General features: G+C 38.6%; 1 protein-coding gene across 18 annotated transcripts in view; it reads left to right on the plus strand.

Moving 5' to 3' along the window:
- The window catches only part of LARS2 (leucyl-tRNA synthetase 2, mitochondrial), a 94,301-nt gene extending 77,206 nt beyond the window's left edge, over positions 1–17,095 (plus strand). For 10 of the 18 annotated variants that reach the window (XM_026091758.1, XM_026091761.1, XM_026091765.1 and 7 more), the window contains 2 exons: positions 5,930–6,057; positions 13,124–13,488. In XM_026091758.1, the coding sequence (XP_025947543.1) occupies positions 5,930–6,057; positions 13,124–13,303 (308 nt within the window). In that variant the 3' untranslated portion in view covers positions 13,304–13,488. Of the gene's footprint in view, positions 1–1,289; positions 2,185–2,448; positions 2,754–5,929; positions 6,058–7,465; positions 7,956–7,984; positions 8,026–13,123 lie in introns of those variants that run through there. The other 8 variants (XM_026091762.1, XM_026091770.1, XR_003257872.1 and 5 more) reach the window with 7 other exon arrangements.
- The last annotated feature ends 971 nt before the right edge of the window (positions 17,096–18,066 follow it).

Here is an 18,066-nt window from a genome sequence, read left to right on the forward strand (position 1 = left end):
GTGGTCACTAGGATGTCTTAATTAACATAATTTGCCAAACATAAAGCTTAATCCTGTAACATTCTGAATGTCTTCCCATATTACTAAAGAGACTGGAGAATAAGAATGCTAAGCATTTTCTGGATCTCTCTCTGATGTAAGAACGAAAAGGAAGCATAATAGAAATTGGGATTGTACTGTCCTCTGCTCCTGTCCGTATTAGAAGATACAATTTTGTTTGTGCGATCCAAAGACTGCACATAGTAATTCAGTCCAGCTGGTGTACAAAAGCATTTTGTGGTGATTATTGACCAGCGAATTTTATGACTGAGTGTGAAAAACACATTCTCTATTAACACAATCATCATTACATTTCATCAACATTATTAAACAATTTTATGAGGAGAATGTGTGTACATTTAACTACTGCTTTGTGGTAAGAAGAGTATTTTATTTAGAAAAAGCGAACATTTAGCATTTCTGTCCTGGGATTAGGACTTCTGGGGAAAAATGTCCAACTCTACTCTAGAGATAGCTTCCCCAGGTTAATGTTTTTATGATTAAGATTTCTGAATTTGCAGTCTGGTTCCACTAAGTGTTGTTGATCATCTGATATAGCCAATTTCTTAAATTTTATTAGGTATGGGTGATTCTCTTTTCTTATTTTAAATCATTTCAAACTGTAGCTTTAAAAAAAAAAACTTCCTAAGTTCTGCATTTAATCTTAGTGCTTCTGTTCTCCATACATTGTCATAATCAGTCTCTGTCTTTGTGCCTTGGCTTTACATCTAAAAAGGAGGGATAGTGCTGCTTCCTGTCTTGTAAACTATTCAGGAAAAGGACTTTGTATATTATTAGCTCTATAAATAGCACTTACAGAAGCTTTTGTCTGCTGTTGTAACACAAATAAGAAACAACACGTAAGCAACATATTTATAATTAAATATTGACATTTCATTCTAAAATATCTTGYCCACAGCCTTTACTTTCCATTTGTTTTTAGTGATGAAAGTAGGGAACATTTTTATTTATACAGGGAAAAATGGAATATGGTAAATATGGAAGCCCTAATAGTTACTGTTAAGCAGATAATTTTGCAGTTGCGTAGGAACACTGATCTGCAAACTCAGAACTTCAATTTCTTATCTCAAGGATGCTTCTGATGTAATGTTTAGGTTTTAAATATAGCATAAGGTATAATGTAAAATTAGGTTGACTCAAGATACAGCAATTTTTGTTCTTCTGTAGCTGAAAAATTATTATCTCATGGGATTCAGTTTATATGTGACCATCTTGTTTTCATGCACCAGGTAGAAATGAAGAGCTTGGTCTTTTTCTGAGCTGGTTGAAGAGCGTACTTAAGTACTGGCAGGGAATATTTCCAGTTGGAGTGAAGAGGAAGGCTGCTTGAATGCTCTTTCATAAGTGCCTCACCTGAACAATAGTAACCGAGTGCTTTGATATTTTGTGTGTGAAGGGGTTCGTTCTGCTGCTTAGAGGAGGAATGCTTTTTGGTATTTTGGTGTGTCAACCTAATGGTCTTAGTTGTACAGTGTATTCACTCTTTTATAGCTTAATAACGTAAAAAGCTACTGTAGCCCCTCAGTATAGGAAGAGTTCATCGGCTGATATCTTGGCAGTTCGTGAACAGTAACAGGATGAGGAAATCTGTTTCCTTCCTGAAACCTTGTATCTGAGGAATATACAGACACCATTTGAGACTTTTTTTTTGGTTTGTTTGTTTGTTTGTAGTAGTACAGTATTTTGCTGTCCAGACAAGGATATGAAACTGCTTATTGTGAGATGTTAAATTTTTATTAGAGATGGCACATGAAAGATATATACTGATGATAAACACATCTTTAAGATGTATTGAAATGAAATACAATTATTGGTATTTGTAATGGTATAATGGTCTTAACAATGTTTTAACTGTCATTACAATAGCTCTATTGCAAGAATGCCTTTGAATTCAGGGTTTGCTCGAGAAGGCTTTTTTGAAGAACAGAGCTGAATGGAGGCTAGTTAACATTACAGATCTTCATGGAAAATCTGAATTCAGAAGTCCCCTGAAGTAAACTGTGCAAATACAAGAAGCCTTATTCAGAATAAAAACTGTGTTTTTCTCCAAGAAAATAATCCAAAATGAAGGATAATAAATGTATAGGAATGGAGGAAGGCAGATCCATTTCTAAAGGTTAAAAGGTATTCCTGATTCTCGTGGAACTTGCTAAACTGGAAACGCATTCTAGAGTTAGCTCTCATAACCCAGGCTTTTCAGAAACCCTCTCTGGTTTTCCAGATCTGTCACTAAGGAACATAGAAAATGAATCTCCTCGCACTGTATTCAGTAAATGTAAATTACACCTTTTGACCCACTTACTTGCTGCCAGTAGCAGAATACAGCTTTTCTCATAGCTGTTTGGATATAGCTATTATTATGTTGCTACAATTTCTTTGATATTGCAGACTATTGCACGTATGATTGACAGAATGTTTCTCCTGGGCTGCAAAAAGGTGTTTCTGATATTCCACTTGCCTGAATCTGTCCAATGAGAAGATCCATTAAATAAAGTAGCAAAAACAGTATATCAAGAACAAAGTAACATGATAACAATCCTGTACTTGGAAGAAGCTGCCAGGCCAGTAAGATACTGATCGCGAATGCACCTCAGCTAACTGTTAGAAATACCTACTCTGAGTTTGAAAACTTTTTCTGCTAGTGTAATGGATTTTTACTTAACACAGATCTCTCTTTTTCGCTAAATCCAAAGGTAATCAATATTTTGATAATGCATCCTCATAGTCTTTTTATACTGCCCCTCTCTGATCATCTTATATCTCTTGTTAGAAAAGCCCTAGTCTTAAGCTCTTATATTGGCTTTGCTTCAGATGTCTTCATTAATTTCCTTTCATTTCACCTTAAGACTTCCTTCCTCCTCTCATCTTCTGCTCTGTAAACCTCTCTGTGCTGGCCCTTGTCCCTCCCCATGCCAGCCGTTGCTCACTTCACACTATAAACGTGTCTTTCGCTGTTACCTGCRTAGTGTGGCATCAAACTAGCTGTACTGTTGCTAGAATTTCACAGATAAATATTTCTAATGCTTTTGTCCATAAGACTGAAATTGCCTTGCTGTCTTGATACATGATTGCCTCCAAATCTTCCTCCTTAAATCTCTCTTTAAAATGACAATCTGCTCTTCCCCTAAAATGGCATCTTGGGGAAGTACTATTTTTATGAAATATTCATGAGTCAAGTAATGCTAATAAAACATTGCCATGAGCTTAAATATTGTTACATTTGTCATGTCCCCCCACCGCAATTCATTTACAGTAGTATAATATAGTACTGTGTTTTAAATTAGGCTCTGACCCTATGAGTTCCTGGTTAGGGAAACTTTGTTTCTGTATTGGCTTAGTGGTCAATAAAAGTCCGTTCAAGCAGATCCAATTGCAGGATCAGGGCTTCAGATTGAGCGCGAGGATTGTCCTTGATCTGTCTCTAAAGATTGCCGCGCATGTAAGATCTGCGGAAAATAAGCAGAAATGCACTCAGTTGGCTTTCTGTCCATAAAAACAAAACAAGTCAAAAAATATAAAGCAGAATACCTCCTGCTTCATAACGTGCCCTTCACCAGGTGCTCTCCAGTACAGCAAGATGGACAGGATTTTAATGTTTTCACCAGAAAGGTCTGTGAAATGATTGGTTCTTAACTTGCCAGATACTGCTTTTGTGCAGTGTATCAGAAGCAAGTGGGAATGCCGGACGCAGGTTCTGTCTGGCTCCTTTTCCATGTTGCAGCAATTCCAGCTAATGACAATGATGTTTCTGGTCATCTGTTGCATTTTGAAAATGTGAAACAAATTGTGTTGCATTTGCTGCATTCTGGAGCTCACAAAATGTGAATTAAGACAGGAAGCCAAACAGGCAATATAAGTAAAATCTTCATTTTGGTTTCCTGTCAAACTGTATTTTCTGAAACTAGCTCTGTTGACTTTTGCACTTTTTTTTTTAAATATGGGTGAGCTCATGGCTCATTTTTGTAGCTAGAAAATGAACTAAAAAGATTGACATTGTACTATAGTCAGACTTTATTTGCTTCAGGATATGTTTGCATTTGTTTTATTAGTAGGTTTATTACGGTTGACAGTCTTCACAGGAATTAAGTGACCCTGGTTTTGCCTTCGTAGGTGGAAACTCTTGACTTACATCAGAAAGTTTTTTTAAATGKTTTGAAGAATCCACTTCATCAGGAAAGTAAGGAGTGGCTAGTATGCATGCTTTTGCCACAAGGCATGTGATCAGTTGGAAAGAAGTGAGCTCATCTCTGTGTGCAAAAGTCAAAAAGGGAAGAACTTAGCAGCTGTTTTCTTTAAAGTCAACGTGAAAATGAGTCACCAGTGTGAAGACTGTTTTCTGCTCAGTTTCCTTTCTTTTGCTGTTTCAGTGTCTGAGCTACTGTTGCAAGAGAAAAAATACAGTAGAAATCCATATCTGTTGAAGTGTTTAATCAGTTATTTACCTAATAAGATTGTAACTCAGTTTTCACTCTTAGGAAACACCCGCACATTCTTGCTTGTGGTTAGAAATAACTCCCACCAGTCCATCACCCTCTCTACTTCTGATTCATTAGGAAAATAGCAAGATTGTGTGTGTCATTTATAGGAGTGCTTTGTCTCAAAAACACTGACAGAAATCTTGCAGATTTCATTTTGGAGGAAGTTGCGTTCTCTTTCTCTCTTTGTTTGGTGTTATTCAGTATATTAGTCTAAGCAATTCAACTGGATAAATCCATTTGTGTCATGCATGGCTTGTTTGTGCTGATATGTCTGTCTGTGCTGTGTTTTGAACAGTTTTGGATGCCTCAGTCTGAACAGTGAATCTTGTGCTGATGTGTCGTCTTTATGCTCTTGCTTGAGATTTCTTCAATGAGATAAATTTTCAGATACTCTTCAGTTGTTACATTTTGCAACTCTGAATGAAACATATGTCTAAAAAAAGTTTTAGTCTGTATTCTTATTCATACACATCTAATTTTTAATTTGAAATTTCACTGGCTGTGTGAAAAACAGTCACAATAGGAATTAAATTATTGATCACATTTGAAATCTTCTTGTTAAGTGAAATCTTTTATCTTGCCCTACAGTTAGAGTAAAGAGAAACATAAGTTCCACTCCAAAGCTTTTATTCAGTTACAGAATATGGCTTCAGAATGAATTGAATCCTATTCTTCTATTACCTAAACAAGTTAGGAATTGATCCTCTCTGAGGAGGGCAAAGTCTATTTAGTACAAGGAGATCATTTACAGCCATTTTACCAATGTTATTAAATAAAATTGAAGGATAAAGCCCTTCAGAAAGTGTGTGTCATATGAGAGCAAGCAGTGCATGTTACACTTACTTTAATTTGTGAGAAAATAGATACTTCATGAAATATGAGAAAATCTTGTGAGTGGCTTGACTTGCAAATTTAGACACTATTCAGCATATTATAGATCATAAAATAATAAGCAATAATGTTTTAAAAATCARTGTTCTCATTTTGAATTGTTAGTAAAATATTAATCAAATTGGTGTTGCTGTTGAAGTGAATGCAGTATATTAGGATTGACTTCTAAAACTAGAGGTCAGCTTGTGTAGCAGTATAACTTTTTAAAACAATAAACAGTGGTCTTCTGTGCTTCTGGCAATGTTTTAAAGTGCTAATCCTAATCTAAAGCTTACCCACAATGTTCATGTTGGAATTCTTACACATAGTATGAAACAAGCGTTTTCAAAGATGTGTATCCTTCTGCTTATAACGTGCTCTGTGCTAATCTAAACAATGTTATTTCCTCCTAAGATATTTGCTTTTAAAGTAAACTTTATTTTGATCTTATTTATCAAATTCTAAAGATTGAATGTTCTGGTTACAATACAGCTGAACAGTTGACTGGTTTCGTGTTCCAGGTTTGGCGCATATGCAGAATAAACTTTGTACTCATCATAACTGGGATGCTGATGTGCTGCATCAGTCCTGGCCCAAAATAGACCCAAAATACCTTCAGCCATCAGATGTCATAGAGATGTCTGTTCTGGTAAGAGTGCTTCATTTATTTTCAGTAGTGGTCTGTTAATGCATTAGGATGACAAAATTTCTGCTCTTGTGCAATTCAGTTCCCTTCTTACATGGCTCAGCGTGAGGTCAGAGGGGATGGAAGCTGCAGTTAAAATTTTGCCGAGTAGTTAAAATGGTGTMCTAAATGAAAAAATATAGTAATCCTGGAAGGAAGACATTGTAAATATAAATCTTTTTGAGTGACTGTGGATATTACTACCTGGAGGGATTTGACCAGTGAACAATTGAGGGCAAGGACTGTAGAGCCCAAACTATGGTCAAAATACAGGTCCCTCCAGATTTTTTACCCATCAGTCCATTCATAGTCTTGCCCCTGTATAAAACGTGTGTAATTAGGTGAAACTTCTTGTGCTACGTGTAATGCTACAGTTGCCTAATACAACCTGATATAAGCTGGTTTTAGTTGGTATGATTTTGCCAAACTATGTTTCCTGTCTGCCTCAGGCTGAACTTCTGGCAAATCTCAGTAAAGCATATTTCCAGGAATGGGGTTGAGAAAAACAGGTAGCTTTGCTAACGTCAGAATTACATTCCGGTTTGTCTTTGAGCTTTAGCACCTTTGCGGTTTATGGAAAGACTTAGCAGTTCAGCAAAAGAGTTGAAATCTAACTACATTTGGCTAAGCTGTAAGTTTCCAAAATGTGTATGTGTACATGCACAATATAGTTTACCATCTTGTTTCCATCATTTCTAAGTATCTAGCCTGTATTCTGCATGCTCTGAGGCATCATAAAGCTTAGATGGAGCACAGTAACAGCTTGCCCACTCTAGGCCATAAAGGGTTTGCAGGGTCTTGAGCCAAGAGGGTGAGATCCACGAGTAGTGTCTTAGTTCTTCAATCGACTGGCTCCTGCTCAACTTGAATTCAAGTTCTTCATTCTCAGGCATTATGATAGCCTGTAATTATGTCATTGGATACTGTTTCATTTACAGAAGTTTTCCTTATTCACTGCTCACCAGTGAATAACCTTTTAATATACCATGCACACACATTCTAAATTTAAATAGCATTTTTTGTTTTTCTGGCCATCCTGCACTGGATGAGATGGGGCCTCTAAAAGAAATAACATTTGGTCATGTAAAACTGCATTCTGTGCATGTGCATGTGATTCTGTGATTCTGTGTGATTCTGTGAAATACAAATGGTGTTCTGTTAGCTCTTCTGGGAGAAAGGAGTAGGGGCTGTTGGTTATTTCTGTTCAGCTGGGTTTTTTGAGGAGGGAAGAGACTGGTTAGTTTTAGGGGAAGATGTGTTGCTGTACAAACAATCCCATATCCTACCAGAGCCCCTAGCTAGTCCACTTGAGCAGAATGAGGAATGCCACTAAGAACACTAAATTCTTACTGTCAACATATATCCTTCACAGAGGCCACAGAATATGTCTTTTTTGGAGGAATTTTTCAATTGCTGATGTTTTTTCTCAAACCAAGGAGGAGGACTCAAGTGCCAGCTGGGTATTACAGCAGACTCTAGCCTAATGTTCACTGCCGTTTTATTGCTGTTTTTTCAAGTGATTAAAAATGTTTACACCAGTGAAAAGGTGGTATATCCACCAAAATCTTCACTCAAGAATAAGCAGACTTTGCTCAAGCTTAAAAAAAAATCTCTTCCAGAAAAATTCTTTGTCTTCAAGCTTGGCTAGGAAGCATTTTAAATTCCAGTGTTTGGTTTTTGAGGAAGTTACGAATTTGAGAAATTGTGTAATTAGAAACTTCTCTGCAACTGTGGTTAAAGCAAACTTGTTATTAAATACATCTTTAAACTAAAGATTTCAGTAATAGAAGGAAAATTCTGAACTGGATATTTTTAAGACCGTACAACTGAATATAAAAGGGAGGGAGCTGGTGGATGTCATTGCTAGGCCACTCTCGATCATCTTTGAAAGGTCATGGAGATCAGGAGAGGTGCCTGAGGACTGGAAGAAAGCCAGTGTCACCCCAGTCTTCAAAAAGGGCAAGACAGAGGATCCATGCAACTACAGGCCAGTCAGCCTCACCTGCATCCCTGGAAAGGTGATGGAGCAGCTCATCGTGGAGGCCATCTCCAAGCATGTGGAGGAGAAGAAGGTGATCAGGAGTAGTCAGTATGGCTTCACCAAGGGGAAATCATGCCTAACCAATCTGATAGCCTTCTMTGATGGGATGACTGGCTGGATAGATGAGGGCAATGCAGTGGATGTTGCCTACCTTGACTTCAGCAAGGCTTTTGAAACTGTCTCCCGTAATGTCCTCATAGGCAAGCTCAGGAAGTGCAGGACAGATGAGCAGACAGGTGGGTTGAGAACTGACTGAATGGCAGAGCTCAGAGGGTTGTGATCAGTGGCACAAAGTCCAGTTGGAGACCAGAAGCTAGCGGTGTCCCCCAGGGGTCAGTCCTGGGTCCAGTCTTGKTCAACTTCTTCATCAGTGACCTGGATGAAGGGACAGAGTGCACCCTCAGCAAGTTTGCTGATGATACAAAACTGGGAGGAGTGGAGGATACCCCAGAGGGCTGTGCTGCCATTCAGAGAGACCTGGACAGGCTGGAGAGGTGGGCAGAGAGGAACCTCATGAAGTTCAACAAAGGCAAGTGCAGGGTCCTGCACCTAGGGAGGAATAACCCCCTGCACCAGGACAGGTTGGAGGCTGACCTGCTGGAAAGCAGCTCTGCCGAGAAGGACCTGGGAGTGCTRGTGGACACCAAGTTAASCATGAGGCAGCAATGTGCCCTTGTGGCCAAGAAGGCCAATGGTATCCTGGGGTGCATCAGGAAGAGTGTTGCCAGCAGGTCGAGGGAGGTGATCCTGCCCCTCTACTCAGCCCTGCTGAGGCCCCGTCTGGAGTACTGYGTCCAGTTCTGGGCTCCCCAGTACAAGAGGGATGTGGCACTACTGGAGCAAGTCCAGCGAAGGGCTACAAAGATGATTAGGGGACTGGAGCATCTCTCTTATGAGGAAAGGCTGAGAGAGCTGGGCCTGTTTAGCTTGGAGAAGAGAAGGCTGAGAGGGGATTTTATCAACGTGTACAAGTATCTGAAGGGAGGGTGTCGAGAGGATGGAGCCAGACTCTTTTCAGGGGTGCCCAGCGACAGGACRTGAGGCAACGGGCACAAACTGAAACACAGACAGTTCCATCTTAACATGAGGAAAAACTTCTTCACTGTGAGGGTGACAGAGCACTGGAACAGGTTGCCCAGAGAGGTTGTGGAGTCTCCTTCTCTGGAGATATTCAAAACGCGCCTGGATGCAATCCTGTGCAATGTGCTCTAGGTGACCCTGCTTGCGCAGGGGGGTTGGGCTAGATGATCTCCAGAGGTCCCTTCCAACCTCAGCCATTCTGTCGTTCTGTGTGATTCTGAGATAAAAATGCCTAAACAATTCGCTAATACTTTCCTGCTGATATTAAAGCTTCCTTTTCTAAAGAAGAAAATAAAAAACTAAAAATTAATTTTGCTTTAAATAGCTATTATGAAAATTCTTTTTATTTTCGTTCCTGGTTCACTTTATGTCAAAGCTTCTAAGCTAAAGTCTTGTGTACAAATCTTCTATTAAGACAAAGAGCAACCCCTTGTGCTCAAGCAAGCATCTACTCATGGAAGAATATGATGTATATAAATACCTTCTTTAGGCCCAAGGAAGTAAGTAAATGAAAGACCAGAGTCTATTTTTAACCCAAATTAGCAAAAGAAATCAAGTAACTGCATCTTTGGCTGATAAAGTATAATTCCTCTTAAGAACTGGGAGGGATTCTTAAAAATAGTGCATGTGAGAGTGCCTGGCTTTCCACTGTAGGAGTAAGATAAAAGGAAAATATAGAGAAGCAGTGAAAAATCATTGTAAATGTGAATATTTTTAAGTGTTAAAGCCTTGTGGACACTGTAGGGTTTTTATGGTTGTAAAAATAAATTGCCCTCATTAAAACAAGAAGCACTCAAAAGAAGGGGGAATTGGTTTGTTGCAAAGAGACAGTGTCTCTTCACACTGCACATGAAACTGAGGCTTTTGGGCCATAGCCCTATTCTTCTCAAGACATCAAACTGCCTCAGGCTGCCAGCAATTTGCCTGCTGAGACATTATGGTTTTATTTCTCTTGACACAAGATACTTCATTATTTCCTGCCTATGCTGGAGCTATGTCTCTCCATTTTTAACCCAAAGCAGCATAAGAAACCCAGTCACTGCATCCTTGGCTGATACAATATAAATTGTATACAAGAAAAACACCTAAATTTATATATGTGTGTGTATTTGTTATTCTAGATGTTATTGCAAGGTTGAATATTTGTAATTTGCCTTCCCTTGTATCACATCATATCATATATTGTTGCTGCTGTTAAAAAAAGTGACATAAACGTAGTGTGAAGAGTGTAGCCTTTCATCCTGTGAACACACTTGTGATCAGCATTCATCAGTTTTTTAGGTTGTGCAGACTGTTCACAACCCTTGTCTTACAACTGATGTTAAAAAATAAGCTGAGTTGATGTCATTTTTGTTACTTTTGAATACGAGGAAGGCCTAAAAGTGCACAGATACTGGTTTGTTTTCCTTTTTATTTCTCAAGATTATGATTCATTGGGGCTGTTAAAAAATGTTTGAGTCCAACTAAAAATTCCTCTCTGCAATGTCCASATGCTTATTTTTCAGTCTTTTGTAATTGCATTTAATCCTTCATAGTTTCTCTAGATTTCTGATCCCTCTAGATTCAAAGYAGTCTAGAAGGTCGAATGTTTAATCAAAAAAAGAAATCAGAAGGGAAATCGACAGCTTCCTTCCCCAGGGAGGGAAGAACCCAAGCCTCATTTTTGTTTCCTCTTGCAGTTTGGCACAGAGGTTTTTCAGAGAAACAAGACTAACAGCACCCAAGTTTCTTGTACTGGCACTTTTACCTGCAGCTGGTGAGGGCATATGCTGGTCTAGTGAGATAGAGAGCTGAACAGAGCAGAAGACGTTTGTCCTGCTGGGAATCTAACCTCTCAAAAATAAATGTGAATGGGATGTTTGTTACGCATGGTGTGTCATCAGATCTGCCGACACTTTTTTAAGAATGGAGTTAATACACTTAACTTAGGTATCCTGATCCAATGACATAAGGAAAACCATTCTGCAAATACATGCTGAAATCATCTGTCATTTGGTTCAATTTGCAGACTCTGCCCACAGTGGGATGTGGGAAGATCCAGACTGATACTGTGGSAAGGTGTGCAGTGCAAGGTCGCCTAGGCTCCTCAACCTTCCTAGGAAAACACAACTGCTAGGAGTCATATATTTGCTATGTTGATTTAGACCGTTTGGCTCCTGAGACTAGCACCAAATATGCTAGTTGCAGCAGTTTTCCCCCACCAACATCTGTCCACATGGCCTTATTAACTTGTATCATGGAGAACATTGAATGGCATTTTAACTAACCAGGCATAGTTTTGAATTAGAAGCTGTGTACCCCAGCGGAGAGCTCATAAGTTTGCTTTATATTCTTACTAAAGCCATATCAGTTTTGATTTTACCATTTTCTTTTTTCCTGTGGAGTACTTCTTCCCTGAAGTACCCTGTCAAAAAGAACAACTATTGTTAATCAGTTGTATTTATTTTTAATAAAAGCTATAAAAATGAAGTGTTTGGTTTTTTTTTTTTAAGAATTTGCTTTGCATTAAGGTACTAAAGGCAAGGTTTAACACCCAGCCTTTTGTGATACTGAGTTATGGATGCATATAAGAATGGTTGAAAGCCTGAAAGGTTGAAAGTTATCACTGCAAATTAGTGTCATGTCTAGTCAGAAAGCAGAAATGACTCATCCCAGCTGCATTTAAGACTTCGTCTTGTTCCTTAAAAAGCTCTCCATCTTCCTCTCTGAGAATTGCAAAGATTATTTGATTTAAAATAAAATGCAAACCAGGAAGTGAAGTATATCACTTTTGTGGTGAGTACATTGTGCATGTGTATCCTGGATAAAATTCAGGGGAAAGCCAAGCTGCACACGTTTTTATGCCCAAGCTGTATGAAGCAGCACGTTACATTTAGATGATTCAAAAGTAGGTACAATGGTGTCTAAAGGGCAACGATCTGCAGTACTTGCAGCAGCTTTTTGTGCAAGTAACTGATTTGAACTGGATAAAAATATCAAAATATTTAATCTGATAAAATGTAGGGTTGATGTTGTTCATTAATCCACTGAAAATACTCCATATAAATCTGAAAGCTTTTGTGATAATGGATTTTATGTTAATTCCAGAAAGGCAGTCAGTAGGACTCCACACCTTCCACACATTGTCTGCTTTTACTGGATGATAGAAAAGTGATGCACTCATAAGGCTATTTTATAAATTAAGATCATTCCCAGTGGCAACCTTACTCTGTTTTACTTAAATGATTCTGCCCTGATGATTCCAAATCAGTATGGATGGTGCTCTGCAAAACAGCCAAACACGGGAAAGCATTACCTTATGAGGGACTGTATTCTTTGCGGTTGGTGTTAGCTTTATGAATCATGCTTTTACTAAGAATGCAACATATAATAAGTTAATGCCTATTTTTATAAAAATGGGTTGTGATGAGTCTCCTTCAGATACATCTTTTCAGCCACAAATGGTTTTTACTTTAAAAGTTATTGCATTTTAATCTCTATAGTAAATCACTTAGCTGTAAAGAATCTAAAATGCAATCTAGAAGTGTGTGCAAATCAAAATTTCCACCTGACAGACACTGTTTGCTGTCTCTTTATTCAACTTGTGCAACCATCTTTTTTCAAACTTAGAAGATCACAGCATTGCATAGTCCCATGATGCTTGCTGTGTTCAGAAATAAAACTTCCTTTTGCCACTTCTTAAAGTTTCCTTGAGTATCGTGAATCAGATTTTTATTCTCTCACTGTATGGGAGGAGGACAGGAGGCATGGAGATTTTCATCCTCTACTTAGAAATTGATGTTAGAGGAAAGAAAGTGTGATTCACTTTTTCCCCATGTGTGACAAGATTGATTAGATTCAGGAGATGAAGTTGTATAAATCAGCATAGTAACTTCTGTGTTTTCTTGTTTTCATGTCTCTGTTTTTCAGATCAATAACAAAGCTTGTGGCAAAGTTAGTGTGCCTCAGCAAGCAGCCCGCAATTTTGAAGAAGTCCATGAACTAGTTCTTCAAAGTGAACTTGGAATCAGGCATCTCCAGGGACGAACCATTAAAAAGGCTTTTCTGTCTCCAAGAACTGCCCTTATCAACTTCCTAGTGCAAGAATAATTAAGGCACTGCTGGGCGATGAAAGGGGACTGGAATACTTCAAGATGAAACCAATTCAAAAATACCAATTATGGTTATTTAAATCTCATATAACATGGGGGGAGAGAAGATGTTATTAATAAGTTGGGTTGCTGCTAAATCTTCATTTGAACATGGAGAAAGGCACAGAATTAAAGCTTCTTGAGGGTAAGATACTATTTGTCCATATTCTCTGGGAGAATGAGAAGGAAACACAGAAGAACTGGATGACTGTAACAGAATGTAAATTTTATACATGGGTTTTAGTGTTAACCTCAGAAATATGTCCTATTGGAAAGTTGACTTGGACAGATGCAGAGACACAACTATGTTTCCAGGGCTAGACAAGTGTCACGAGTACTTGCTACAGCAAATGTTAGGTGAGCTATAATCAGTCATAATCTTTGTTCCCTATAGCTCATATTTAGGTACCATAGTATTAATTAACATTTTCTGTAGTAACATTTTCTTACAATTTAGTGTTAATTGAAAGGCTTGGTTTAATACTGGCTAACGGCCTAAGGCATGGCAGATAACCAGAATGGGGTTGTTTGACATATTTCATATACGTTTTGGAGGCAAACTGAGAAAACAGTCAAATGATTTAGCTGAGCCCTGCCTTAGCCAGGGTCCTCTTTACTTGCTGTCATATTTCTATCAGTTAATACATGAGAGATTCAAATTCCACAAAGTGCTGACAGTTATTTGTGTACAGAACGGAATGGAAGTTGTTTTCCATTCATAAGCCATCTCAGAGAATTTCAGGGGGATTCAAGAAAGAGGTGAGCTGGCTACTAGTAATGCAGCAATGGTGAAGGCAGAGAGCGTACTTTTTGCTTCTACTCCTAGTTCTTGCTGTGCCTATATCATAAAACTTGAATAAAAATTCTTTTTTTTCTGAGGGGTTCATAAAGTAGAAATAGCAGTCGTGTTTCTAAAAAGCATCCAGACTCTCAATAAAACACATAGTCATTCTCATGCCTCATTGCAACCCTTTTACTGGTACAGTGCATTGCTGTTATAGCCACATGGAAATGTTTAACATATTTAGCAAGTGCTTGAAAAAGGTTTTCCAAAGAGACAATTACAGAGTTCATTGTATGAGAATGTCTTTTCCTTAACAGCCATTAAACTAAGTAGTCCAGTAAGCCAGGCACTTAGGGGCCATAGGTATTGACAAAAACAAGCAGCTAGGCAAATACAGAGGTCTGAAAAACTTTGAACACAGCATTCATCCAGCTTGTGTATTAAATTGAAAAGAAACTAGCAAAAATCTCTCACTTAAGGATCTTAAGGCTCACTTACTGTTAAGCAATACAAAAACTCATTTTGTTGCTTTTATGCATTTTTGATGTCAAAGATCTAGCTACAGAATAGAGATACAAGACTCACTGGGCAGGATTGGTTCTATGCTTTCCCAATAGTGCAACAAAACTGTCTGGTTTCCACTTCCTTCTGGACCATGCTAGTGCAGATTTTCTCTTTAGCAGTCCTTTGACACAAGAATGACTAAGGAATGGAATATTTATAATGAAGATACGGTCTTCGCTGTTTTAACACTCCACACATCCTAGCCACAAAGGAATGCATTCAGACATTTAAACATAGGCCTTTAGTTGAAGTTAAAATAATCTGAATTCCAGTGTCTGCCTGACATATGTGTTGTTAGGAATTCATAAAACTCCTGTTCAGAAGCCCCTAAAAGGGCTGTGAAAGAGATCCTTTAAAAGCTGTAACACAGCACAGTCCTGCTTTTTTCCATATGAAAGTTTAACACACACCATGGAACCATTTTAGCAGAGTTTTTCTTTGGGGGGAAGGGTGACATGTTTGGTGTAAATAAAAACTCTTACAGTTTACAAGAATGAAGAAAGATGTTGCAAGCCGGTTGGCCCTATGGTGCTGTTTAACAAAAGCTGCAGTCACTACAGGCCTGAGCAGCAGAGCAGTGTTTATTGCTGTTAGCACTGAAGTATATTTGCTCTTGCAAGAATTGCAGTGAATTGTAGATGTCGCTTTGATTCAGGCAAAAATAAAAATAAGGAGTGGACTTCTGCACACTGAAAAAGGAAAAGTAATGATTAGCAATTGCACAAAAAGTATATAGTAAGAAGTCACACCAGCATGTTTACAGTAAGTYGAAATTCAGTGCAGTCTAGAGGATACAAAAAGGTTGTGAAAAAGTGAGTGTGAGAGATGAAGATGTGGAAAGTCTGACAGAGCCTAATCCCCTAAGTAAGTCTGTTTGAAGGATAGCAGAGCTGCTAGCTGTGGGGTTTTGCAGTTGTCTTGACACCTGTTGAAATTTTTCATAATGTTGACCTGATCTGAAGCATGACTGCTATGTGTTTTATGATAATTGTGACTTACAAGTTTGTTGTGTGCCTCGGTTGGACTGATATCGATAGGACAGGCTGTAAACTGCTACACAAGAAGATTTAAAATAACTTTTTATTGCACGTCTTACACTTATTTAGCAATTTTTTTTTGTGCTATGGTATAGCTACATCTTTGTTCTGAAGTTGGTATAAAATGTTGTCGCAAATGGTATGTCCTTGGAGAGCTCAGGGTCTAAATAATATGGGAGTTTTAAATGTGGGAGGGGTTATTTGAGAAGTGGGAAGGAAAAGCGCTCATGGTTGGTCAATCAAATTGCACCGTGTTAGTTATACACATTAAAATGGATATGGTGACCCTGTCCTTATTCCATGAAGTTATGAGCCACAGAAAATGTGAGAAACTTGCTAGAAACCTAGTGGGACAGACCCAGGACAGACTACTGCAAGGAAGCAAGGAAACAAATCCATGACACACAAAGGACACTTTCTGCATCCTGTCACTCCCTGGRGTAGGAGACCAGGACTAGAGTGATCACTGCACTGAACCAGTCTGTATCATGTCTCCATTTGAAGTAACATAAGAAAAGAATCATTAGCACACTTTCTGCCCCCAAAATCATTCATGTAACTGCATTTCCAAAAAWTTTTCTGGAAAAAGGGAATTAGCAAAGTCCAGAAAGGCCACTAAGTACTTCTCTAACGCTGTTGATTTCATGAGAAGGATCTCAGACCTCGAGCGATGGTGGCAGTGGCATGTGTTGGAAGACACCACAGTGCAGAAGAACTTTTTGCTAGCCATGGGTGTTTCATAGTCGTCCCCCATGACTGACATGACATGCCAATGCTGTTTTGCAATGAGGCAGCAGAGCTTTTTAAATCACATTAAGGAACAATGTTACACCTTAGGTCATGAGCTAAGGCAATTCTCTAGCCAGACTGTCCCACTTAGGCTTCAAACAAAAAGGCATACATGGGCATTGCTGAACAAGCATTTATTTTTCCATGTCCTTCAACTGAATCCAAAAATGGAGATTTGGTGAAAAATTAAATCGGTGATCTCTCTTGTAGTTACCAGATTAAAGTGATGCCTCAGAACTAGCATCCGCTTAATGATGGTATTTTTAATATGCCTTTGTAAAAACCTGTTTGTTTCTCCTGAAAGGAGAAATTCCACAGATAATGCAGGTCCTATAATGCATATGCTTGTCTCTCTTCATGGATCATGTAGGTCATACAGTGCATGTGTCCTAGGGAAATTTGCCATATACAGTGTTTTTCTAAAAGCTTTGCTATAGATGAGGAGAGGGGGAAATTACAATTCATTTTCTAGTTTTGTAATACTTATTACAGACTGCAGAAAGGGGATCAGTGTCTTGGCTTTATTTATGTATATTTAGCTATTTGGAATATTGCATACACTGTTTTTTGCTGGATATGTTTTCTGCTTCTTTATTTCTTCAGTCCCCTTCTATTACCATCTGAGCTAATTTTATATCACAGGACTGTCCTGTAAGAGGAATGTTGAATGGGAAACCAGGTACCTCACCAGAGCCCAAATGGGGAATATACTTATTAGCCCATGGTTTGTATCAGTCTGGGTTCTGATCATCAGGTTTTGACTTAAAGCAGTGTTGCTGGAACTACAGCCACATTATTTTTTATGGAAACTGGGCGTATGTCCTGAAGAAAAAGTGTGAAAGCCAGTCAATATGTGTCCCAGTCATTGCAGAATAAGAGCTGAACTGGAATGTTATCTGTACATAGGAGAGAACAGGATCAGAGCTGTCATCTGCAATGCAGATGATAAAAGAGAACTTGCCTGACATGAGGAGGAAAGGTGGGATGTTTTTTTTCCCTTCCTGAATGAACTGTCTTTCTGGTACCACATAGCATTTCACAATTCACTAACCCCATCTGTCCCAGGAGGCCCAAAGTCACACACAACCTTTGTCTTGCAGCACTTTTCTCAGTCAAGTTAGCGTCAGGCAGGGCAAATTTTATTCTGGAAAAGTCCAAAAGTTTTTAACCCTGGAGAGTTGTAATCCATCATCATCTGTATAAAATTGGTCCCGCTTTTATGGGTAGTCAGAGAGTTTGAACAGTTGAAAGCTAACACTTTCCTGGGTTTGTAAGTCATTGGTGCCTCTGAGTTGGAGTATTTTTGCCTTTCAATTAGGTATCCAAATGGATAGCTGAGCTGCAGCCAACATTGAGGACCTGAAGTGCTTGTACTTTCTTGGAGCAGTGGACTTCCAGGTGCTCTGAAAACTGGACCTTAATTAAACAGGGCTTTCAAAGAGTGAAGTTCTTTGCCTCAGTGAATGCTTTCAGTAATTTGAGCTTAAATAGCTTGTGAGAAGTGTGTAGCCAAGTTACAGGTAGAAATCCTGATGGCTTTTGTTCTTT

Source organism: Apteryx rowi, unplaced genomic scaffold (assembly GCF_003343035.1).
Source record: "Apteryx rowi isolate R43461 unplaced genomic scaffold, aptRow1 scaffold_920, whole genome shotgun sequence".
Lineage (NCBI taxonomy): Eukaryota > Metazoa > Chordata > Aves > Apterygiformes > Apterygidae > Apteryx > Apteryx rowi.